Source organism: Rissa tridactyla, chromosome 1, assembly GCF_028500815.1.
Source record: "Rissa tridactyla isolate bRisTri1 chromosome 1, bRisTri1.patW.cur.20221130, whole genome shotgun sequence".
NCBI classification, from domain to species: Eukaryota; Metazoa; Chordata; class Aves; order Charadriiformes; family Laridae; genus Rissa; species Rissa tridactyla.
In genome coordinates, this window is record NC_071466.1 from 113285836 (window position 1) to 113312525 (window position 26690).

The window sequence follows — 26690 nt, forward strand, 5'->3', positions numbered from 1 at the left end:
TGTTGTAATCTAATTTACTATTATACATTCTCCACGACTTTTAGTATTTACAAAAGACTTCAGGTAAAGAATTAATCTGTATCAGATATTACTGACTGAACTTAGTTATTTTTTGTTGTATTTGTCGTGTTGTCACAACAAAAGCTTGAGAACAAGCCGTTCTTAACTTTCAATATAACATCAAATAGAGCTCAGTGGTAATTAGAAATGTTTTATTAGATCAAGTCAGACCTTCTCCATTCAAGGAAAAGAAATACTATCTGTCAAATGTTGAATGGCTCCACCATATACCAAGCTAGATGTCATTAGAAAGGTAACTCCATGTACTGCACCTTGCTTTTGGTAATTCTCCATCATCTTTCCTCCATCTTACTGTAGGGACTGGGTCACCTCTTGCCTCACACTTAAACTCCGCACTGTCATCCACAGTTACAGCCAAATTACTTGGTCTCTTCACAAAAGATGGTCTCTCTAAAAGGAAAGGAAATTAAAAAAAAAGGGTTTAGTCCAGCAGTTCTATGCCTGAAATGCAATTTTCCCAGAACTGTGACTGTTAGAGCAAGGGGAGCAGGGTTATGAATCTGGTGGAGGTGCCTCTGCCACCGCTCCTCTCGCTCCCAGCCCCAAGCAGAAGATCCGTAGCCCTGCAGGTGGCCAGCACTGTGAACCTCAGCACAGGAGGCAGACACTCTCAACAGTGGCTCAGATTTCCTTACCTCTTATGTATCATCGTCACAGATAATATATCTAAAGGAAAACACAAATTACACAGAAAATCTAAATACACATCGATCCTGAGGTAGAAGCAGGCCTGCTGCAAGGACCTAGACAAACAGGACCTAGACAAACAACCACTTATCGTCTGTACTGCTTCAAAAAGACGGAAGGCACAAACCAAACATTGTCTCACTGGAGGTTTTGACTCAATGGTGCCTCTAAACTTGAAGGCTCAGTAAGGCCCAGTACAGTAGCTCTATGAGGTTGCTTGTGGGTGTCAGCAGCAGCTAGTGTTTGATGCAATCATTTCCAGTGCTACATTAGAAAGACAACATCTTCTTTCACTAGCACACACAAAATAAAACAAGCCAAAAAAACCCCACAATGGCCTCTCTATAATTTTTGTTCATAAAAATTGCTGTTATCCCTGACTTACATTGGTAGGACATGGATCCAAGACCTCGCTCATCAGAGTCAGATTAATTGCTGCATACTTTTTCTCAGGCTTTCTGAAACAAAACAGGATCTTGGTACAGGCTGTGCTATTCTGGCAACCCAGCTACTAGCTGGAAATTTCAAGAAACAGATCAAACACTTTTCTCCCTGTAACAGGGTTCAAAACTTTATGGTGCTGGGCTATTCGCAGTTTCGTAGTTCCACGCCAGGGTGGAGCGCAATGAGGTTTGCACATGCACAAGGAAGAAAAGCGTTTTTAACAGTTCCTGGGATGCTCCAGGAAGGATTACCCACCTAGAAAGGCAGCACCAGATGACAATAGGATGTCCATAAAAGAACAGGGAAGGTTTAACAGGAGAGTGCTTGGCAGGTTGCTTTGCCTAAGGCAGATGACCTTTTTGCCTATAAACCTGTGGAAGCTCTGAGGGACTTGAGAAGGCAGTTGCGTGTTTTGACTTGTATTTGTTAAAGATACAAATATCATCTCCCTGGACCTGGAAGAGTCTGAAGCCGTTGGCACAAGCAGGAAGTGTGAACATCCAAAAATACATCACAAATTTCTCATAGCAGTACAAAAGCACCAGACAGAAGGATAAGGAGACAATCCTACATTTTTGTGTCTCACATCTGTTTGAAAAAGGTGGTTCCGACTATCACTTTGACTTTGCAGATAAAGATATAGAGATTCAGTATTACAAAACCTTAGTGAATGGTTCAAAAAGGACTGGAGTGGAAATGTGAACTGAACAAAAGCCTATAAAAAGAGCTTTCTTTATTTTCGAGCATGTCCAGACCAGCTGGACACTTCTGTTGTAGAACACTTACTTTTGCTTGCAATCTAGGCAAATAATGTTAAATGAAATAGCAGGTTGATCTTTAAACTGTCAGTTCTAGCCTGGTTTCACATACAAGAAGTGAGAAATAAAACAGAGATCTACAGACATGAATCTAGCTGTGAATTAAAAAAAAAATACAAATATAGACATTCCCCCCTGCCCCAGCTCCTTTCGCGTAGGTGCAGTAAAAACACAATCTGAATGCAAGACAAGAACATTCTGGATTAAACTGCAGAGTAAGAATAGTTTGGGGAAGAATATTCAACTTAATTATGCAAGAGAAAAAGGATGGATCTGGTAAGCCCAGGACTGCTGCACAACAGCAAAATCCACAAGAGGCACATTGTTCTCCAGATCAGTTTCCTAAAGGAAGAGTAATAGTCTGAGAGCTTTTGTCTGCCCATTCATAACACTCTCATTCAAACGCACAAACGGATAAGGAAAATCAGAACTGATTTCAGTATCTATCTTTGTCACACAATTATTTGGTAAATACAAAGAAAGCTTATCAAGGATCATTTTGAAACTTTCTAATATTACAGTTTCTGGCATGCAGTCCTCCCTCTGATCTAAAGCAAAGACCTAAAAGCAAAAGTTCAACTTTTAAATAACCAAAAGCCATAAACAGAAGATTTATGTTGAAGTATTTTAATATATGAAGTCAGCATGTTTCTCATGTTTTTTTATGCATATCTAAGGCCCGAGTTGAAAGAATAAGGTGTATTAAAGATTTCTAGACACAGACTGATAAGACATTCAAAGCTTTACTGTCCTGTTTGAAAAGCAAACCTCACTGGTTTCCACTGGCTGAAAATAAGAAATGTGTTTGAAGGGAAAACGAGATGAAGAAAAAGGGAAAGACAGATCTCTCTCTGCAATGCATCCCTCCTACAGGTGTTCAGCAAGAGTACTATTTTCCAGCCTGGATTACTTAACAGTCCATACTGTGATTCCCTATTTAGTAGTAGACTAGTAATTAGCAATTAAGTGGTGCAATTAATTAGGAGGCCAGTGCCAGGTCTTTAGTCATGTAACTATGACCTTCTTTCAATTCTAGATTTTGCTTGGAAGTTCTGAAAGACCATTCAGCAATAAACTTCCTCCCAAAGTGCTTCAAAGATGTCTATAAATTTAAAAAAGCCAAAAATATAAGGCTTCATAGGAAGCCTTCCTTAGCTTCTAAAAAGTTCCACACTATCTTGCTGGATATTCAGTTTCAGCAACTTTAAGATGGCATACTATCTCATTTTATTACAGAAACCCCTCCTTCAAATAAAGCTCTGAACAGGACTTCAAGTTGCCCGAGTCCTAACTAAAAAGTAGTGAAGACAGACAAAAGCGCCTAAGACTCACAAGACAGATCTCAAACCTGAATTAAACGACAACAACAACAACAACAAAAAAACGTAAAAACCCTAAACCAAGAGCCAGGACTACTGTAGCAGCACAGTGACAGAAACCTGGCTGTTATGAACCATGGCTTGGATATTCTCATCCTGTGACGATACAATATCTATTCCTTCTGCAGAAACAATTAAGTTATCTCAAGCCTCCCCTACTTTAAAGTAACATGGGACACATTTTGAGTGAAAACTACCAAAGCTACAGCTACAGTGATCATAAGGCAATTCTCCCATGCTGAAGTTATTCTAAGATTGCTCTTGGAGTTACAGCTTCTTTTCTGCAATAGCAACAAAAAATGCAATTTTCAGCTAAGCTCCGTTATCTTAAATGAAGACGTCTTTTTTGATGCTCAGAGGCACTATCATTAGGATCACTTGAACAGTAGACCTATTGTATCTTTACAACACTCAGTAGATACAACTATAAATGAAAGGATAGTTATTTAGAATAGAAATTTAAAATAATTCTGATTTTCTTCAACGAAAGGAAAAAATTAAGCCTCTGCTTCTTAGTGATTTTTTGTTTGGCTGTTATTTTACAATACTAATTCAGTCAGTGGACACTGGTATAATGTTCGGTTCAAGAACTAAGCAAGAAAGTGTCTTCCAATAGAAAAAAAAAAAAAAACAGACCAAGGTGGATTGCAAAGCCATTAACTGCCACCCATTTGCTATAACACAGCTATGACAAAAACATTTTCAACATAAACACTGGAAAGGAAATAGTTGCGAATGATCCTTAATAAAACACTTAGTAGGAAAAATGAAAGTTGGACATTTTCATTAACATAGTCTTAACGGAGGAATTCTTACCTAAAACAGTGAGCTCCGCAACTTCACTTTCACGTTCTCCAACCATATTTGTTCCAACACAAACGTATTTGCCAGCATCATTCTTTCTTGTGTATGTGATCATAAGCTTTCCTCCTCTGATCTAGGACAAATCAAGGATAATAAAAAATACTTTAATATGAATTAGCAATTTAATAATATTTATTAACTTGCAAAAGTTTTGTTACAGATAATGAAACAAAACAAGCTACCGGTGATTTTCCAAATCATACAGAAAAGTGAAAAAAAGTGAAAAAAAATAATAATATTACTATTAACCTAATTTCCTTCTCTTACGCAAAACCCTTGCATCTTAGTTTTACATTGGTATTTTAAAATCTCTCAGATTTGGACTCCTATTACTCTTTTCTTCATTCTGCGTAATGTAACCCTGGCTGTTCAACAGCCTGTTTGATACTTGTTGACCAGAGAGACTGGTCTACTGTGTACTACTGCAGTTTGATATAATCAAGTGGAGAGTAAAAACTAGCACTAGACACAAATCCCATTTTCACATCAAGTGCTGCAATTACATTTTCTTGACAAGAAATACATGTATGTTATTCTACTGTTGTCCATGCTCGTTATTATTCATGAATCCTGTGTTTGTTTTGGTTTCATTTCTTAAGGAAGCGAAGTAAATTTAATATTTTTTAGTTCTTCACCTATAAATAAGTAATTTTAAAGGCTGATAAGCAGTTGGGCAGAAGCAATTAAATCCTTACTGGGAAATGAATAACTTTCTGCTCTTAATTCTGAATTCAGTTTTTGGAAGATAATGGAATCCAAATAACCCCCAAATTAGAAAACATACTTCCCCTTTGTGATTCCAAATCTTATTATTTTATATAAAAATATGTATTAAATGTATATGAAAATATCTGATCTCCATTTAAAAGTATTTATTCTCCCACTTGATTGAAAAAATGGTTGCACAAGTTTCAAAGTTCACCAAATGCAGCAAAATTTGTGTAGGCAACTGAATACGTACCAAGTTTACTTTAATATACAAAATAGTTAATTAATTACATTAATTACATTTTTAAGTTAACATATGCTTGTGAGTCCAATCACATATGAAAATCACTGCAGTTCAAGGCACGGGTGGAAGTACACAATAAATAAAAGTCACATATGAAGCTACATGAAAGGGTCTAATGTGGTCAGTGACAAGGAGGAGAGTGTTCTCAATATGAGGTATTTTGCTCAAGTTGCCTGCAGCTAGAAATCTATCCCCGAAAATTTGACATCTTGAGCAGCATTGGGCTCTTATTATCATTGTAAGATGTACGCACATAAAGATGACAGTCAGTTATTGAGATAAATGAACGTGCACATGTAACATAGATAGTGTTGCATACAAATTTCATTCTGTTGCCTTTGGCACTCATTGTTTGAGAACAGAAAAGATATGTCCTTTATCATCCAGAAATCTAGTAATGCTGAAATTTCAATGGGGATTTGAGGCATGAAGAATGAAAAAACAAAGGTGACCTGCAAATACACATTTTTGAAGAATCTGTGTGCATTTTTAGATTGTTGACTGCCTAAACCGGTAAGCATGAGAAGAAAATGTAAAATATAACTAGTAGTCTATCTATATTCATTCCTGTTTTACGTTTCCGTAAATCACAAAAACCTATTTATTTCCAATTAATCTATGCAAAGGATTTTTTAAAAAAGCAATTTTTAAAAGATTTCCACATGTATTTTGGGGCATTTGTATAACCAGATACACACATATATATGTATACACACACTTTTCATGTGTATGAATATTGAAGGCACTGGATTTAACAAAGAAATGTATTTACATATCACAAGAACATACCAACTCAACTGATGATTTCAAACCCATGTGAACTGAAAGTGGTGATTTTAACGTGTCTTAAGAGCTGAAGTCCTACTGACGTTCAGTAGCATTTGTACTTCTCTGTGATTTTAGCACTTAAGAAAATCCCGGTCAAACCCCCTGCAATATGGCACAACCGTGCATTTTGCACAAATTGTAACCTCCAGCAAGTGCTCTCCTAGGAAGTTCTTCTAGGAATCACCACAAGACTCTCTTCAAAGCATAGATGGAGAAAAGCAATAAAACAGAAACATCTGAACAACTAAAAGATCATTGAAAGCTGCTTTTCTTCCTAGTTATTTGAGGTTTATATAAGGAAGGAGAAGCAGAGGAAACATTTCCTCACGGATGCTGAGGCAGACTTTCCAAGTCGTGACATGCCTACTTGGAAGCTGTGCTTCCAAGATGGAATTCTGAATGCATTTTGTTTATTTTTCCTAGGGGTTTTCCTTTGTTGATCTTTTTTGTTTGTTTGCTTGTTTGTTTTCCTTAAAACAGAAGGGTTTAGAACTTTAGCTACAATGATGGCTATGCCACAATAAATTGTGATGAATTACACAGTTACAATGAAAAGTACCACAAGTGCATGTGGAATTATATATGTCTGTAACTACAGCATTCACAGATGGCTAGAAGAAAGCATACTTCCGCTGTTGGATCACTACCCAAGTTTTCCATTAAATTTTATCAACTAGGTACCCACCATCTCACTAGGACTGATCAACTCCTTCTATCTATTAACAAGACACTGCAAATCAAATTTGTAGCTACGACGAATTTATGTTCTCTATGTGCAAACTTTGCCACTTTTTCTCTCAATAGGAAATCCTAAAAATATCTATGGACTGTAGACCAGTGGCTTTGAGTAACACAAGCACACAATGGAATACATGCATGTGAATTTTTGTAGGAACACAAAGAATCACTGCTACATTTTTTTGTCTTACTAAGTTCAAAACCAGTAAGTTCAGTACTATAAGTTCATATCCAGTATTTAGAGCAGTAAAGAGCCAAATCACCTTTGGCGGCACTATCGGAAATCCTCCAAATTAGAACTATTCATAGTCTGTGGATACTTAACAGTTAATCAAGGCATTTTAATTTGAGTGCTTTGGCTCTTCTCGTATTCGTGCCCCTGTCCCAGAATACACCAGCTGGACTTTACAGTAGCAAATGACATAATGGTTTGAAAAAGCGACAGGCAGTGTAGCATTTCATCCCAAACCTCCAGAAGAGTTGTTACCATACTGAATACAAAGAGAAGTCCTTTCTTTCTAGTAAATAGGATATAGCAAACAGTTTTACTACACTACTCTGGTAGATACTGCATATCATGGGAAAAGAACTGCTTTGCTAACTGCCAAAGCTTTAAGTCCAATTTTGAAAAGATGGAAGTAAGTATCGTGTTTCATTTATACAGAAATGATGCCAAGGCACTTTTTGACTTTTCACGCCTCTTCAGGATTTTGTTCTGTTCCATGCCTACCAGCAAATTTATCAGGGCGGTGCAAGCAGAGAATACAAGAATAGCACTGAATGCTGATGAGAGAAAAAGATTGTGAACAGCGGTTCACAGATGATCTTCAGTTGCCTGTAACGTGTATGGATTGTTGCATGTACGTTAAGAGAATATATGATAGCACGGTGACTTACAAAGACTTATTGAAAGCTATTTTCTATGACCTGCCTGCCTGACCACATTTTGCTCCTCATGAGTAAGTTGTTCATTCAAGCAAGTCCACTTCATTTATTTCTTTAAACAACAGTTGGAGATGTTCATACAGAAAACTCTAGGCACCCACAGAGTTAACTAGGCCCAGAATTGTAAATTATGGCCACCCAGCAGAAAAAAATCATATACAACTAATGAATCAACTCGGTCAGCCAATAAATCAAATCCATAAAAACTTACCCAAGGGTTCTACAACATACCACCAAGTATTCAGTATAGCTGTACACATATACATACTTATTCTAAGACCATATTTTATATACCTATGAGTGTCGTGTGTGTGTGTGTGTGTAAATTTCTGTATGTGTAAATCCATACCCATCTGTCTGTGTTAAGAAATATTTTTATATATGTGGGTGATTAATTTACTTTTCACAGAAATGTGCTATGAAATATAAGAAAGAGCAAAGCCATGAGAGAAATGCTTGGGAAGTCCAAATATAAAGGTGACTGGCACTCTTTTTAACATTCTTTCAGCTCTTAGTCTCATTCTATTTAATAAATTACATTTTGCTTTGCTGCAAAACAATTCTAAAGCAAACTTAAATACATAAGAAAATGAAATTTAGACAGCAGAGGCAAATACTGACCTCTGTTTGTATAGCCAGGATTTCTGCGTATGTAATATCACAAATTTCACATATTTCAGTCTTTTACAGTACAGCATACATAATATCACATTTTATTTAAATGAAATGTGATGGGCATGCAATATTAACCTGTCAGACATGGTCTTTGCTTTAAAAGTGTACCATTTAATTAGAAATGAAAATAAACAGTTAAAGAACAGGGCAAGTACAGGCAATTGTAATGAGTAATGTCACCAATGATAGATACAAGTAAAACGTAATTTTTATTTCCTAGATAGGAAACACAGAGTTTGCTCATTTCCTTTCATGTAGTCTAGCATCCCAAAACAAATTATTATATCCATATTATGACTTACCGCAGCATAGACTGCAAGGCATGGAATGTCAGCGATAGAAGACAACTTTGCAGTTTTAATGAAGTTGGGTAAAGAAAAGTATAAATGAATACCTCTCTTAATTTTTTTATTTAAAAATGTGTATCTTGTTCCAAACCTTGTGAATGCCATGTATTCTTCCCTACCTATTACAGCATGCTTAAATATCAGACCCTAGACATCAAAACATGTCTGGAATAGGTATTCAACAATGATAAAGTTTGTTCTTGTTCAACTTCAAAGTTGAGACAGGGGAGTCTGTCCTGCTTTCAGTTCCATTCTCTGGGACCCCAGGAAGGTATGCGCTGCCTCCTCCAGATCAAACACACAAAAAATTCTATTTGAAAGAAGTTTAAAATATACTTTCAAGTGGTCTTCCTGTGCCGTAGAACTGTCATGACAAAGCGCAAGTCTATTGTTCCCCCCTACCATACACACCAACAAAACTGTCTTGCAACGATGACAGGCCTGAAGGTAGAGTCTATAAAGACTGGTGCAAAACGCATAGGAAGATAGCTTTACTTAAAAAGAAAGAGCATTTAAGGTAGATAAAATCACAATAGATTCAAGCTGCTGCTTCTGGCACCGCTGCCAATCCGGCCAGGATACATTAGAGTCAGAATCAGATTCAAATCCGCCCATGAGACTGCCTTCCCCTCTTTTATGCCCTCATTATTAATGGCTGTATCTACAAGAAGATTGGTATCTACAAAGGCTTAAGGGTTATCTGTGTCCTGAATTGCTTGGTGACTTCAGAGGCAGCTGAGGGTTATTCAGCCCTTGGCATTATCACCAGACAGCAAATATCAGAATTACCATATGTGTTTGATACTTCACACAACTAACAAGATCGTGGAAACAGCCAACATATATGCAGAATGTCATAAATCAACTTCAGAAAAGGAAAAAAAAAAACATACCTCAGCATATATGATTTTCAGAAGTTTAAAACTGTAACATTTGGTTTTTGTTAATCACAAAGGAAGATTTAATTCAAAATAGGCTGTACTGGCTCACATTAATCAGAACTAATTTCTGAACAGACAGCTATGTTTATATGAAAATATTTGAACCAGTAAAATACTTTCCTGAAACGTTTTCACAGCTACAGAACAAAACATTTACTATCTAATACTTCCTTCCTTATATTAAACCAAGATTAAATTCCTCCTACAACAAAAGCATGTTACAACTACCTTCATGGCCTTAAGTCTGCTCAATTCACAATGCTATTTACTGAGTACAGAAAACACACTAAACTTAACTAATGCACAAACATAAGTACGTTCTATGGGTCAGTAAAAAATATATGGAACTAACCAACCTTTCTGCAACACCCAAAGAAATCCAACATGGGAACAACGTGTATGTAATGACAACTACAATATTTCTGTAAAACTGTAAATTTAACCTCATGTATAAATCTCCCCTGGATGCACCGGTGCAAATATAGCTTTCACTGCAATCAGTGATTGAAATCAGAAATAAAAGTGAACTTGAACTGAACTCAGTGTCTGGTATGTCTTCATTTCTCTCCCCTGAAGCAAGTCAGATGATTTGAAGTATCTGTTACACAGGAATTTTCTTTTAAGCATCACCACCACTGTGTTATTTAGACACTTCCAAGGATAAAATCCCAGACCAGCTGGGGTTAATTTGCCACACAAAAATCTCTCAGTTTTTAATTATGTTACCTAAAGTATCACAAATGTAATATGTAAAAATAACCCTAACAAACCACAAATTTTAAAACATATAAAAAATTTCTACCTGGTAACCATAAAAGAAACAACATAGCTCAAATCTATGGAGGATTTTAGCCACTGAGAGTGCCTACACTACAAAAGGCAGACGCAAGACCACTCTGCGGGGCTGCGTCAAAAAGTCACCAAGCATGAAGCCAAGGGTGGTTTCAGACCAGCCCTTTTACACGGGCCCATTTACGTGACCAGACCGTACTTCGTGCTCTGCAGAGTTGGCCTAAACCCTGCAGACTGCACTGGGGGGATGACGAGTACCACCACCATGCCATTTTGGAGGGGTATGGACTCTGCTGCTGATTTCAAGGGGATTTCAGTTTGTAACTGTCATTGCAGGTATTGACCAATGTTGTCTTACTTTTCTAAGCCTGGAGTTAATGTTGGCAGGACAACAACATGGATTTAAGACAACTCGACACCATGGGGTGTATTTTGTTGATAGGAAATTTCCTACTTTCTCCTAAGGAAAGAGGAGCTGAGCAGACTGTGAGTCTACAACAGCAGAGTCCTAAGTTTCAACTTCAAAGGTTAGAAGCACGGGTAGATAAAACTTCACTAAGATTTGTAATCTGATGAAAGACATTTCTCAGGGTGCAGATCTCTCACTGCCATCATGACAAAATATAGAATTTTTCAAGGTCCTCAAAAAGGGTCTTCTAAAGGGAACTGTTCTGATAGGACTCAAGTCATCAAAAGCTCTGAAGTAGACGTTCATAGGTTGCCTTCTATGATAGGTTGCCTCCCACAAGAAATTGAAAGGCCTTTAACATGCAAAACCAAGATTCTCCTAGACTTCAAAGTACAATTGTGAAATAACAACAACAAAATCATCACCGTCTCAGAAGAAAGAATAGAAATAAGAAGGATTTTTTCAAAATTTTTCTCTTGGCACAGGTCTCTGCGTGCAGCAGGTCATTATTTTCAGCTTTGGCTTCAATCATTCAGTAACCTTCTGAGATGCAGCAGATTTGGCTCAGACTCCCACTTGCCTCAAGGAGAAGGCACATCCCCTTTGAGACTGGCTGTCCATTGCTCCTCACTGAAGGGGATGGGAATTACAGACTCCCAGATCCTTCTCAAGACCGTTGTACTTCCTGCACTTGATTGCCTGTGGAAGCTTTCCTCCCTGGGGCTGGCACAGCAGCTTCCCAAGGGAAGAAGGAATTTCTGTCTTCCTCTGGCGGTAAACCTGAACCCTTTATGGTATCAGATACAAAGTGAGAACCAAACAAGCAAATAAAATTTGTCACAGGTGACAAGAATGCAGTGGATTCTTTCATATATTTCCAAGTTAGTATTTTGACAGTTTTAAATTTTGAAACAGATTTGACTTCCCATTCAAAACATTTTCTTTTGAAATTTCACAATCAGGTTTACTTCCAAAGAAGTGCTGGCACTACCAACTAAGTACTACAGATACACAAATATTTCGCAAAACGTACCCTTGAAAAAAATGAAATGTTTTCTAACATAAATACCAAAAGCCTGCTGATTCTCTGACTTATGACCAAGATCTCATAGAAATGAGACCATGCCTCAAAAAAAGCCCATAAATCTGGGTTAAGTTTTTAATGTATTTATCTCTGAGTCAAAGCTTAGTAGAACTCTAACTTTTATACTAAGACTATGCTGGACATAGAGTTGTGAAAACATTAAACCTTTCACATCATTTGTTTAACACTTTCAAAAAAAGGAACACATGCACCACTTCGTTCATTCTTCATGAATAGTTAAACACAAAAGTCATATACTAATCTGCCACACTTCACTCTTCCATCGGCGATCATGGCAGCTCTTGCGACTGCAGCACGTGCAAATCATAAATCACAGATTTCCTTGTATTTTTTGTGGTCTGCGCACAAGCTCTGTGCTACAGGACTGAGGCAAAAACCAGCAGTCACAGGCAACCACAAGCAAATCTGACTCTAAATTTAATTTCTATTGAAGGAATACTGAAAAGCCACCGGAATAGACTTTACAGCCACAGACAAGGTCCCTGCTTGAAAGATGCTAAAATTTAAACTTACAAAGAACAAGGAGGAGAATGTATGCACAGAGAGGAAAAGATCAAATACTCCAACTCCGCAGCCCACACAGCAGCCCTGCGTCATTATTCTCATTTTTGTGCTCAACTTGAGATCCTCTGGAGAGACTCCACGATCAGTGAGTGACCTGCAGATCTCAGTCTGTTCACAAATGTTCAGCCCTCTGTTGCCACCAGGGAACTATACAATATAAGCTGATCTTTAGCAATGAACAGTGAAGCCAGGAGATCCTGGGAGTTTCTGTTACTCTTAAAATAAGCCAGCACAGGTTGCAATCAGGCAGAACAAAGCATACATTGTTCCCATTCTCTATATGTACTGGGATCATTGCTCACAAGTTTACCATCACCACCCGTTAATTATGATACTCTCCAAGAGTTGTTGTTTGTGGGCTACTACTAGACTCGCCACTGAGAAATTCGGCTCCAGTGTCAGGAGGCACAGGTTGCCTACCAGTTCTGCTCTTCCCACTCAGCCCTTGCCTTCCGAGCAGCAAACTGCATATTGCTCAGCGTGTCAATGGAAGCGGTTACAGTGCGAATAGCCAAGGAGAATGAAGCGACTGAAGCCTGAAGAATGGTGCCTCTCCCCTTGCCTTGTCTGCTCACCGCTGGGGGCTGCCTGAGCTATTCAGGGGAGCTCTGGAGCCCTGCTGGGATAATTGCTTCCTTTGCAGCAGTTTCTTGCTATTCCTCTCAGATGCCGTGGTGGGTTTAAGCTCCTGGCAGAATTTTGGTTATTGTTGAAAGCGTATTGTAAGCTGCACCATTAGAAAAGATGGAGAAAAAAGGTGGATGGGAGTGGGGAGAAACTGTCCTGGACACTGGAAATATCAGCTGCTCAACTTCTTCCATTTGTATTTACAAAGCAAACTACAATCTAGCTGGCCAAGTTCTGTATGGAAATCAGCGTCTCCTGTTTGTGGCAGTTTGCTGTTGGTGGAATGGGCTTGTAAAAATGGCAGAGGAATTGAAATTACTCAGCACTTTCATCTTTCCCAGTTTTTCTTGTGGCTGTGTGCATGTCTTTTTTCAAACTAATACTATCCTAACATAAATAAGAAGCTCTGATGTCTTCTTTGCGAGCAGTAACAGGAAGTGATCTTTACATAAAACTAAAAGTGTCAGCTGATCAGATTTCAGCTCCTTTGGTATGAATTACCTTTTTATGACAGCGACAGGAAGTTAAAAACTGCAATTGTATTCCCACAGCAAACCTTCCTCCCTAAAAACACAGGAACAGCCACACTATGCTTCCAGAGCAGATACAAACCCAAGTGTTCAATCTGAAGTAAACACTTAACTTTTAAAGACGTTACTATTTCTTTGCCAGCTACTTAGTATGACAAACAGAAAAGAAGATACATTTTTGCATTTAAAAGACTAATTTACCTAAGGTTCTGGCCAAATTTTTCAAAAGTAGATGGCAAAAGTTAGGAGCCCTTGACCTTGGGTAAGGTACGGGGCAGTCAATGCGTATGACTATCAGATGGACATATTGACATGTCTAGGTAGTCGAGTTTGCAATTCCACTTTCAAAATCTGGTCCTGAATGCAGATTACCAAAAGGTGTTGCCTGTAGCCCATGGCACACAATATACTGAGAGCCATCCTGACCGATCACGGACCATTTACAAATGGGACAAGTAAGAGCTGCCCTCAGCTGAAGTCCCACCAAGGTCTGAACTCACCATCCCTGAAACACTCTATGACTTCAGTTAGTGCCCCAAATACATAAAAATATTTATAGAAAAATATTTATGACTGGCATTTCTCTGTGTTGTTCACATTACTGCAAATTTTTCCTTTGCTGACTTCCTTCCCATGCCGATGCACCTGAAGGAAAGGTAAGGAAAATGAATGCAAAAACACACACTAAAGAATGGTAGGGAAAGTTGATGTATGCGAACAGGCATGGAAGACAGTATTTAAAGGACTGTCTTGATAGTATCTATGCAAACAAAAGACCTTATCAATAAGCTTCCTTAATTTTCTTGCCTCCTTTTCCAACACAAACATTAACAGGATCAACCACTACTGCAATACCTAAACAAATTTCAGTAGGCCACATCCATACCCTGACGTCTGCACCAAGGTATAATCTTACTGAAAATTTTGTTAACAGTAAAGTTCACAATCATTTATCATAGAGGACATGTTTGTTCCAACATAGATCCACTGGTTACACTTATTCACACCCCCAAAAGGTAAAGAAATTATACTTACTACCCTTGCAAATTAAGTTTTAATGGAGACTAGTAATGTGGTTTTCAATCCCTGAACAAACATACAGAAATCAAGGGAAAAAGTTCTAAATACCCTCAAGTATGATAAGCACAAAACCAAAATAGTCATCTGAACTGAGACTTCATCAACTATGCATTTTACTTTGCATTATACTGTTAGGGGTTATGCTTCATGTACTTCATACAGACTTTTTCTAAGACAGACTTATTGTTGATTTTTTTTAAGAAAAAAAAAGGCAAACTCTAGTGAAAATGAACAGAAAAAGTCATAATTTTAGACAATGTTTGGTTTGGAGGGAAAAAATATTCTGATGATTCTCTTCACTTTTAAACTAATTCCATGTGCTATTACACATTTGACAAAAGTGTCATAAAATCTTAAAAAGTTTTGTCCTTTGATTATACCCACTTTCAGTGCATTACAATGAATGCTACATGTTTTCCCCAGACCTAAAGTTTGTCAAGAAATTTTCGGTAGAATATAATATGAATATTTCTACTATATTTCAGAAAAATGCTTATATATTCTTAAATTTCTGAATACAGAAACTCGGGAAAATCCTATTACATCCAAACTTTTGTTCAATACCTGTAAGAACTAAAGAATAAATGCTGTACTATAGATATTATTCCTAACACTTTCAAACATCCGTGCAAAGAACAATCTGATATGCAGGCCATTCTATGCATAGAATATTAAAATATCATATTTGCTGTATTTAGAGTTGCCTTTAATAACGTGTCAGATTTTGATCTAGGCTCATTCTGTTCACACAGCAAGCTAATTTCATAGTGGGATTGCCCGGAAATATACCACAAAGGTATAAGCTTATGATCCTAATGGTAACTTTTCAACAAACGCTCAGGAGAAATTCACCTTGAAGCAGAGGACGGGGACTTTGCTGAGCCTGGCATACTTGTAGCCCAAGGCAGCAACTCTGTTCCTGAGACGTAAGAGGTAGCGAAAACCAAAGCAGAAAGAGGGATTTAATGAGATGCACACTTCCTTGAGGAGTGGAAGACCAGAAGCTCATTAAGTGGGGATTTGGAAGAAGGTATACATAAGGGATTCCATCAGAAAAAAATTTTAAATGCTAAATTAGTCAGTTAGGCATGTAGATATTAGAGTGGTTTGAAGTGTTATTTCTTTCTCTGCATTATCATGTGGTTAAATAAACAATACTTTTCCTTTTCAGAAAGTTCTTTTGTGGCTTTGTCAACTACTGTTCAAACGCTTCCAAAGGGAAAAACCATTGGATCGCACCTAACTGGAGTTAGTGTAGCTGTTACACTGACTATTGTAAGTTTCCAGACAAGTTTAAGAGAAGGAAAATGACATGAATCGAACTGAAAGGAGGAAGTGATTTAAGGCTTGTTACCTAAAAGATTGTGTTTATAGAGAGGACAGAAAAGGATACAATACTGTCCATTAACATCTCAACTCTCTCAACTGAAAGTAAAGTGGACACACAATAACTTTGCACGTAGTCTGAAGGCTGCAGATAGGGACCTACGTGTAATGTCTGTAGAGCTATTTTAAAAACTGCATTTTGAGGAAAGGATGTAAGAATACAAAGGTAAAACCTAGCAGACTATGTGCTTCTTGGGATTCTCCATTAGCAGAAACAAAAATTGCATTGGCATTCTCCACTGCACCTGAATAAATAGGTCATCTTGACATCAAAAAACTTTTCAACATTAGACAGTGTCAATTATTCAATGACAACATGTGGAAGGCATTTGAAACACTGTAGGAGAGAGAATAAAACCTATTTTGGTATCTATTCCTTCTCTTACTTCATGAACACAAAGCTGATGGCCATTAACAGTATCCAGAAGTAGATCTGGCCAATCAAACGGCCTATGTGTTTTATCAGAGGACAATCTTGAAAAAAAAAATAAATGGACTCTGCTAAGAGCACTTTTATAGGGTACAACATATTAAAACAATATTTTAATAGAAATTTGGAAAATCTGTGTCAACAGACTTCTCTTATAAAAGAGTTCCCTTGGCTAGATATCAGTCCCACAGACGAGAACAGTATTTGCAAATATAATTTTCTGGGTTAGCAAACCGAAACCCATTTTAATTATAACCAGCTCATTATCCAACACGGTACCTTGGTAAGACAATCCCAAACAAACAAGTGTCCTTAACCTGTCAGTAACTAGAACTTATCCCACAAAGCCAATACTTAATGATATCCTTTTGTCTGTCACCACATTTTTTTTTTTACTGTGTAGCTGTGTAGCACTGTAAGCAACAGTTCAGGTATGAATCTGCCCACTTTCAAATTTAAAAAGAAAATGTTTTCTAGTCTTTTTATTTTTCCTTATAGCCCTATAGCTGTTATATTAATAATTTAGGAAAAACAGAGCTAAAGCCGTAAGTTTCAAAATTTCACATCTATTTTATCTCAAAATTAGAAAGAAATATAATTCATTCTCAAAAATCATCAAAACGTACTCCTATGAAAAAGCAATGAGAGACTGGGGCTTCTGTTTAAGTTGTCTGAAATAGCGTAGGTTGATAAAGGCTCCAAATGAACAGGTATCCCGAACATCACAAGCTGTAATGATGCGTTAACCTTGGTGATAGTCAGAACAGAAGGGTCAAAGGTTCAGCTGGCATCCCTGGGGGTGATCCTTCAAGGTGAATTTGAGACTCATTGACAGGGCAGCATAGTAAAACTGACACTGCAGTCTGAGAGACGTATATGTTACAAAGATGAAGAACTGCCTTTTTCTTGAACTTTATATTCATAGCAGTAGAAGAAACGGCCTCTGTTAAAACGGTTAATGTAGGGAGAACAGAGTTCGCCACCAGCTGAAATACCAAAGGCAAAGATTTTCAAAGGTTACCTTCTATTTTTGAATCAGAAATAACTATCAAAGCAGGCTTGCAGGTTTATTTACTCTGGTTGCTCCAGCTACGCTTAATTTTGCAAATTTTAAAAGTTATTTCTCCATGTCCTACTTAAAATTTCCAGACTGCTAAAATGAAGGTTTCTCCTCCTACTGGAAAACCCATTAAAACTATTTACATTTCTTATCTTCAAGAAAAAGATGCAATAGATGTATAATAGATGTCTTACACCACCAAAGCCTTTGATTTTGGATAACAAAAGTAGAGTAACAGCTGTCACCTCCAGTTGGGTAATTCCTGATATTTAAAATGACAAACACAAAAGATACTGGCAAGACATATAACACGGAAATTTTCTTAGCAGAAAATGAGCCAAAATGCGAATGAATATGGAGTATGTCCATAAAACTCCAGCTGGCAAAAGGAAAGTAACTTAATGACAAACAAGCCAATAACAACAAAAAGTGAAGCAGTAACAACAACAGCAACAAAAAGATGAAGAATGTCAGCTCATGAAGCACTTCAAAAAGGGCCTTCTCCCTTGCTACAAATTATACTATAGACTTTCTTGGAAAGGGTGAAATATTAGTCTCTGTGAAGACAATGGTAATTCTCACACTGATTTCGGTAATGCCAGAATTTCACACTGTGAGTTCAGGACATGTGCAAAGTGTATTTTCATGAAACATATTAACTGTAGTCATTGTGAAAGCAGATTTATCAAGAGTTATAATTATGCAAAGTACTTACTACAAAGACATTCTTAGTTTATTAATAAACTTTTGAGATCCTTGAATACAAGGGACAATAATTCAAAACCACTTTGACACTTCAGCATATAACTTGAATGGTAGAGATGTTTTCTTTAAAATAAAAGAAAGTTTTAAAATATTTGTAGCTGGGCTAGATCCTGCAAGTATTATACAATCACAAACACCTTGAGTGGAGCATGGCCTCAGTGTGTAAGTGAGAATATTACTCTCCTGTTTTGTCTACAAAAAAGAGCCTATTTGTGATTTAGGATGTAATAACACTTTGCACTTTGGCAAAGTGGCACAACACAGCTTTGTTGCAATAGTGTCAGGCTGCTTTACATGTATGAATGAATTCAGCCCCACGACTCCTGAAATGCTGAATAAGAAGTACTGAACAACTTCATGGCTTGCCCAAATTCACACAGGAAGAATTGCAGCAGCCCAGCAATCTGCTTTGCTTAGCTTGCAGACTTTCTCCCTCAAGGCAATCTTTCCTTTACTGTACAATAATTTTCTCTGTAGGAAAATGTTTTGCAGCTCACTTTTAAAAATCATGTTGCAATGACTGTATAGTCTCAAGGTAAAAACAGCTTATCTTTAATTCTATTCAGTGTACATGTCTGCCAGAGAGCAGAACCACTCATTCCTGGAGCCTGGAATACCCACCGTGAACCATAAAATAGCTTCAATCAGATACCTGCAGCTTCTATGGCAACACTTTACCCTGAACAAGCAATTTTTTTCCTACTTGATTTGCATCAGGTCTTAGTCCAAGAGAAATGCTCAAACTGAACACCAGAGTTCAAAGACACAAATTATTTCAGATGAATGGGAAGCGCAAGATCTGCAGAGTCTGAAATGTGGGCCCTGGTGGAGGGAAGCCCAAGCCATCATATCAACATCTTTTGCTTTCAGACCTTGGCACCCTGAATTGCATAGCCACTTGGAAAAGCAATGATGCAAAATACACAAATTTACAGTTAAGAGATTCTGAGTCACAATAATTTTGTTCAAGGAACCAAAATTCATGTTTGATGAGGGAAGGCAAAGTTACTTAAGCATACATCTCTATGGCTAGTTTCAAAACTAAATATATTCCATGTAGCACTACAAATATTTCAAGATATACACCATGAAAACATTTCACTTTCTCCAGTTTTACTATTTTAACAGCATTATTTTCCCTGGAAAGTTTGTGGGGCTTTTTCTGTCTTAAACTTATAGCGGGAAGAATTTACTCACTTTCCCCTCTCTTATTTCTGTGTAATTTATTCCCCCCCTGCATCCAGAACCAGAAGGCCTAGCAGAGGCAAGTAGACAACTGACAGCAGCAGCAGAGAGAGAGGCAAAAGCAAAGCTGTTGAGTTAGAAGAAAATGAGTATAATTAGATCCAAATATAACGAACCACCCACACTTCCATGTTAAATAAAAGAGCAATCTTTATGTGACCATATGCCAAATAGATTCTTGTTAGATAACGATTTTTCAGGAGGAAAAAAAAAAAAATCAATTAATTGCTCAATGCAGCATGAGTATTAGCAAGAATTGTCCTACAGCTAGATAAGGAAAGAAAGTAGTTCTTTTCTCTTTCCCTTTTAAGGAGGGCAACCATAAGAAGGCAGACTTGGTCCTGCATAATATTGCACAGGAGTCCGGAATAACACCCTGCAATGTGTATGTTAGCCCCACACTACTGCACGTGGTGAATATCTGAACTTGGCAGTAAGTAATTGTGAGTATATTATTACCTGGAGAGAGAGAAGTACTCTGCTGGGTTCAGGAAATCCAAGAACTGAAAAATTATTATTTTTGAAGTGCTGTGATTTGGACTAGACTTTTCATATAACCAGAAGCATCACAGGAAACTCAGTAAGGCAAAACTATCCAAACAAAGTGAAATAAGCAAAAATGAAGTTGACAGAACTTTCAAAAAGTAGACCAAAAAATCAAAGCAAACCAAACAAGAAGCTCTAATCACTTACATCTGTTCAAGGCTCCAAAAATGGGCACTGTTCTTCTCTACTATTTTTATTCTACATTTTTCTTTTGATTATGAGAACATAATATGTGCAAACTCAGCACATAGATTGTTGAGGTTTTATTAAACATGCTTTTAGAGTTAGTGTCATTTTTACTTTGCAAAACTAATTCCTAAAAAAAGCATGATACACAAAAAAGTCTCAGTTAGCAGTTATCTGATATTTAGATTTTAAGTGACAACATGTGGCTGCTGTGGTGTGCGAGCGACTAGGAATATCAAAAATGCCAAGAACAATCAAATTTATAAGGTCCACTAGAGACGTTCAAGAACAAAAATGTACTTTTTTTTTTTTTTCCCCCCTTCCCTTCTCCCCAGATGGGTTTCAGTGTTTGGAAAACAGTGAACACAGTGAGGAGCTGTACTGCTTCACTTCACTGATATAGACTTGCCACAAATAATACATTGATTTCTGTAGGATATTTGTGTGTTAAAAGGTCTGTCATGCTTTACTAATGTAAATCTCTCTATATACAAGTATAAAGTAAATGTAAATACAGTTAAAAAAAAAAAAAAGGCTCACAGTTCCAGGAGTCTGCATGAAAGAACCTTGGAATGCAGAATATTTGTAGTGCTTTTTTGCACATTTGATCTGTAGGGATCCTAAGTCTCACGTCCAATGGACTGAACTCTACTCTGAACATGTTTTCTGCCTGTATAGAGTGCACGCTTCCCAGTGTGAGTCCTAATGTTTGGTGTGTCAGATTCATACAAGGCTTTAAAAGTCTAATTCTTCGAATATTGCTTTGCTTCTCATTATTTTTGCTCATGATGAGGAATCAGAGAAGGCACACAGCACAGCAGTGCCTAAGGGGCTAGGGAGAACAGTGTCTCCAGAAATGAATTTTTAACTTAGAGGAGGACATCCACACTCTACACGTAGGATTTCCATACAGCTGACAAAGGGAGGGGAGGAGAAGAATTAGCTTTCTAAACCCAATCTTCATCTTTACTGTGCGTAATACAAGCAAAGGCTCCTTTCCTGACGGCTTAAAAAAACTAACCAAACAAAAATGTTTCTTTTTCATTAAGAGAATAAAATGAATGAAGAAATAATTTCCCTCCCACATCCTTTCTACATGTCCTTTACTCATCCCAAAAAAACCCCAACAAATAGACTGTCAGCCAAACAAAACAAAGAATTTACTTTCTCAGCATAATAAATCACCTTTGCTCTTAACCATTCAAATCATAAAGTCCTACATGCTCAGGATAGCTCAAGTATCCTAGTCTGAGATAATAACCACCTGTTTTTTTATTATTTTTTAAGGAGAGGCTTCCCAGACACCATTTCTATAATTTCAGATGGTCCCAGAGGTTCAAAACTCTCAATAAGCCATTTTAACAAGAAAATCCTGATAGTCTAATGTCTAGGCCTGTGGAAGTCTCAAAACTCAGATATCTAACACATACTCTATTTGCTGCAGGCATTTATTTTCTTTTACTATCTAGGTCATCAGTTCATGACTAGGGACAAAAGAAATCCATGGAGAATTTTGACTCAATGAGGAGTTTTCAAATTCCTTTAAGTCCACAGAGTATCCCCAAAAGAACTTCATTCTTCTTCACTTTACTTTTATATTTAAAAGTAGAAATCAGCGTAAAATAAAGTTCAGCATAGAAAAATACATACTTAGTTCACATTAAAGGAGTACTTTTCACTACTGCTGGGTGAAACAATAACGACAAACCATAGCTATGCATGTCTAATGCCTAACATTTTAAGCGGTGAGAAGACAAAATAGCAGAAGCAATGCTCATCACTGATTCAAAGGAACATTTTTGAAAGTTAAGAGAAAAACCAGAAGGAACAGATACTCTTAGCTATAGGGACAATACGATCAGCAATAACTTGGTTTAAAATGCCAGCAATTAAATGACCATAAAAAGTCTCTTAATCTAACACTAAGTTATGAAGAGCTTTAATTCCACTGGTTTCAGTCAGTGTGAACACAGTCTATAAATCTCATAACCTCACACAGTAGGTTCCACTATTACCAGGCAGCTCCTTGAGAACACAGGGGTCACTGTGGTCCTAAAAGCAAAATGTAGTCTCTGTGATAGCCAGCACAACCCTATGGAACCTGTTGTCCTCCCCAGTCCACGGATGTTTGACATCGGGCCACCCTTTCGCACTGCATCACGATGCTCCTTCCCTTTCCACTAATTCCACAGACCAATATTATCCTTTGGAGATGTCTGCTGAAAAGACACATCACATCAAGTGTGAACCAATGCATGGTTTACTCTGACCTACACTTTATTCAGCAACCTGGCATAGAAGATTCAGGATTAATAATGAGCTATTTGAACCAATTAGAACAATGTTGGGCATTGAGCATGACTCAAACACTTTAGACTAACTGGCTAACAGGCTTTTTCCTCACCATTTAATCGCAGCAAACATCCCACTAATGGAGAAAACATCTCGTCCCCCAAAGAAGGATTCAGGACAACTGACTGTGAGAGCTATAGAGAAGGAAGGGAATGTCCACATGGGCATTTTCAGGCCATTTGCTTTGGCTTGGCACATGGAGACTTCAAGCCAACGCAAGCTCATTTTGCCCTTACCCTCAACGCAACAGAAGCTGTGTGGCCACATTAGTACAATACCGTGCCGGAGTGATCTAGCCTGTCTCTCAGCAGGGCTTATTAGCTCAGGCTCGGCGCCACATTAACCGCTGCCATATGGCTTCTGGTCGATTCAAAGAGCGAACTGAATGAGCTCACATCTGCCTGACAAAGTCTGCATAGCTGTGCTCTTTAAAATGGCAAACCTGCAGAAAGCTGCAAGGAGAGAATCTTGTAATAGGTTAGGATTTTCAATTGTAGAAATACAAGCTGTCACTATTAACAGCTGTGGTCAGGGCTGGAAACTACTCGTGGATGTGTTGGAGATGAAAAGTTTCACCTCAAAGAGCTGAGTCTGAAAAACGATGCGAGTATGGTAAGACTCCAAATAGGATGTAAGAAAAGAAAGAGGAAAATGAATACAAAAATAAAATTATGGCAAATATTTTCTCTTCTTTCTGTTAGCCCAGGCTATTAGTCATATTTTTTACGGCCTTCTAAGATGAGCAGGTTCCTCTGTAGAAGGTGGTAATGTTTTTTAGGGCTCCGCCAGAAAACCCACAAACAATGTACAAAACGATGTGACAAATGCTAATCAAAGATTAATGTACCACTGAGAAAGACTCAGATAAGCCTGTGATAATAAAAAAATTACACAGGAAGTAGCACTGTAGCAGAAGATAACCTGATAACTCTTTGTCTTAAGACAGAAAGAGTGGTTGTGCAGATGTGGAAGCTCGAGTGGTTTAGACACAGCAGGGGAAAAAGACAGGCACGCAGGGAGAATTGAGAAGGAAGATGGGAAAGGTGCCCTGGTGATAATGCAGGAGAAAACAGAAGCATATGCCATGGTCAGAACAGAAAACAAAGATGATGATCCAGAAGACACATTTTGAATGATTTGTGGAATCTAGAGAGAAGAGAGACTCCAGCAGGAGCAACAGGGACCTTGAAACAGAGGTTTAAGCATGAACACAGAAAAACAATGTCACATTTTTTAAAAACTAAGAGCAAGAAACAGCAGGATTTAGAGCCATTCTCACTATCCTCTGGGAGAGCTGAGCGGTTCCAAATTATTTTTCGCAATCTTATACATTTTTTCCCCTTGGGGTGCCAAGTTAACTCACAGCAGCTCCAGTTATGTCGCCAGAGGAAGCAATATTAATACCAGAAAAAATATAAATCATTAGCAAAAACTACTCTTGATCCTCAAGGAAGCCACCATTGTAGGGATCAGCAGACGAAGGAAAAAGAGAGGTAGAGCGGGAAGCCAGCCCTCTCAGGGAGTAAGAAAAAGAGACAGAATGAAGAAAAAGGACTGGGAAGAAAGGAAATTGCTGGAGCGCAACAAATATGTATTGGGAATCAGAAGAAAAAATACACTTCTCTTTCTAACCCTCCTGAGGCATATAGGAAATTGCTGCTTGCCCTTTAATCTGCCCCCCCAAAAAAGAAAAACAATTAAAATGAAATAAAACCCTGAACCCTAGGTACTTGCTCCCCGCCTTCTCCTCACCCCCACTGCTTTGTGTGCTGTGTATCCAGGCCACGATCTTTCAAGCAGCTCTCCACAGGACAGACTATGTTACCATTAGCATAACATCTTCTACAGGAACATGCCTTCTTTTGCTGTCTATCTAAAATACATCGTTTGGGGAGATTAAGATGCTAAGAGATTAACTATTAATTAATTAATGAAAAAAAATAAGAGAGGAGGCTAGAAAAAAAAAAGAAATAGAGAAGAAAGAAATAAGGATAAACATCTTGAATTAATTTGGAGTGGCACCGTAACAGTATGGTTTGCGTCAGGAGCATCACTGTTTTAAAGGGTTAAGACTGTTACTCCCGCACAGCACACACAGCAACAAATCTGATCAATTTTTGTTTCATTTTTCTTGATTCAGATTCCCACTGCAATTTAATTTTGGAAGGAAAGGTCCCTTTCCTAAATAGGGAATTAATTTTTGCTTTTTCCACCGTTCCCTCCAATACAAACAACCCTTTCTCTTTTCCTTTTTAACTGATATGCATAGTATTTCTTCCATTTCTTTCTTTCTTTCTTGTTATCACCGAGATCACATTGGGATCACGTATGCGGTTTTAAACTTGCCAAAGCACAATGTGGCTGTGAATTGTCTCCACCATTCACAATGAACGAACCAAGAATGAACCAATTCCTCTTTGACAATTCATTAACAAAAAAATTAGGGGCAAATAATAAAACGCCTTCCTATGGATGGTAGCTTTAAGGAGTTTTTCCTGTCAGACAGTAGATCAGAGGCTTTGTTTTCACATTTTGTAGAAAACATTTTCATCACTCACTCATGTAAAAATAGCATTGTGTGAGACACAATAAATGCTTCGTATTTGTGATGCACTATTTAAGGGGCAGGAAACAAAACAGGAATCAAGAATTCAAGTTACAACTTATCTAAAGTAAGAGTGTAAGTCATTCGAAACTGTTGATGTCACAAGACAGACACACAAAAAAGGAATGAAAACCTGTATGCATTATTCATCCTGTAACTTTGATCTTAAAAGCTAAGAAACTTGAACAAGGAAAGATAAATGGCTTCTCAAGCTTTTTCTTTTAAAAATCAAATGAGGATGAATCAGGATAAATGATAGATAAGAGTTACTACGAAAGAGGGGGAAATTGCAATCACAGTGCCACACCAAAGTTTCAATGCAAGGGCTTTGCTTTTTGTACTCAATTACAAAGGATTTCTTTTTTAGGTACCAGCACCCTTTTTCATGTATATGTAATAGATTTTACCTATTAAAATTTCATGTTCAGTATGCATAGCTTTTTTTCTTCTACCACCCACACCATGACTTCATGTGAACAATTAGGAAGTTTTCTGAACACGGGCTACTACTGGTCACGGGGCAGAAACAGAAGCGGCTGTGAAATCCTGACCTCCAAACCTGGCACAAAAATCAACTTGCTCCAAGATATGCATACATTCTCCCAGTGGGAAAGTATTGATAATTACAGGCACTCTGACTGCATCCTGATTTTATTGAGGCTTAGTCGATTATGCAGGCATTGCCCCTAAAATATGAGACAAATTGAGAGCGAGATCCAAAAGCACATGGAGGTTGCCCTGTCTAGATGGGAGATGCACAAAGTCATCTATGAACGCTTTGCACTCCTGAGAGTCTGTAATTATTGCCAGTTTTTGCCTAAAGATATGCTCAAAGGCCCCACCATCTTGGTTAGATTACTGATGTCAGCATCTTATATACAGGCAATTGCATTTGGGAAGAAGACGGAGCAGCAACCCAGTTCCTTAAGGGAGGCTCTGAGTAAACCTAATGCAGACAGACAACGCTGCATTCATTACAAATCACAGCATACCAGCCATTTACATCAACAGCAAAGCCAAAGGAAGAGCATCTTTACATTACAGCATGCAGCAGGAGGTTTTGCTTATCTGAGCATCCAAATCGTTACCCCCGCACAAGCAGATAGCACTAATCAGATGATAGAGTGGGGCTAGACAGATGGGAGAAAAAGGCTGGGTGGAACCAAGGGTATGTTGTGTGATGGAGGAAATGGATGGGGAATAAGGTGGAAATTTCATTGCAGTGGTGTATAGTAGGAAGGCAGTGGGG

General features: G+C 37.9%; 1 protein-coding gene across 5 annotated transcripts in view; it reads right to left on the bottom strand.

Annotated features, from left to right (window-relative positions):
• The window catches only part of ROBO1 (roundabout guidance receptor 1), a 740348-nt gene that overhangs the window by 82461 nt on the left and 631197 nt on the right, over positions 1–26690 (bottom strand). For all 5 annotated transcript variants that reach the window (XM_054202528.1, XM_054202509.1, XM_054202519.1 and 2 more), the window contains 2 exons: positions 4226–4346; positions 333–471 (listed from right to left, as the gene is read on the bottom strand). In XM_054202528.1, the coding sequence (XP_054058503.1) occupies positions 333–471; positions 4226–4346 (260 nt within the window). The remainder of the gene's footprint in view (positions 1–332; positions 472–4225; positions 4347–26690) is intronic.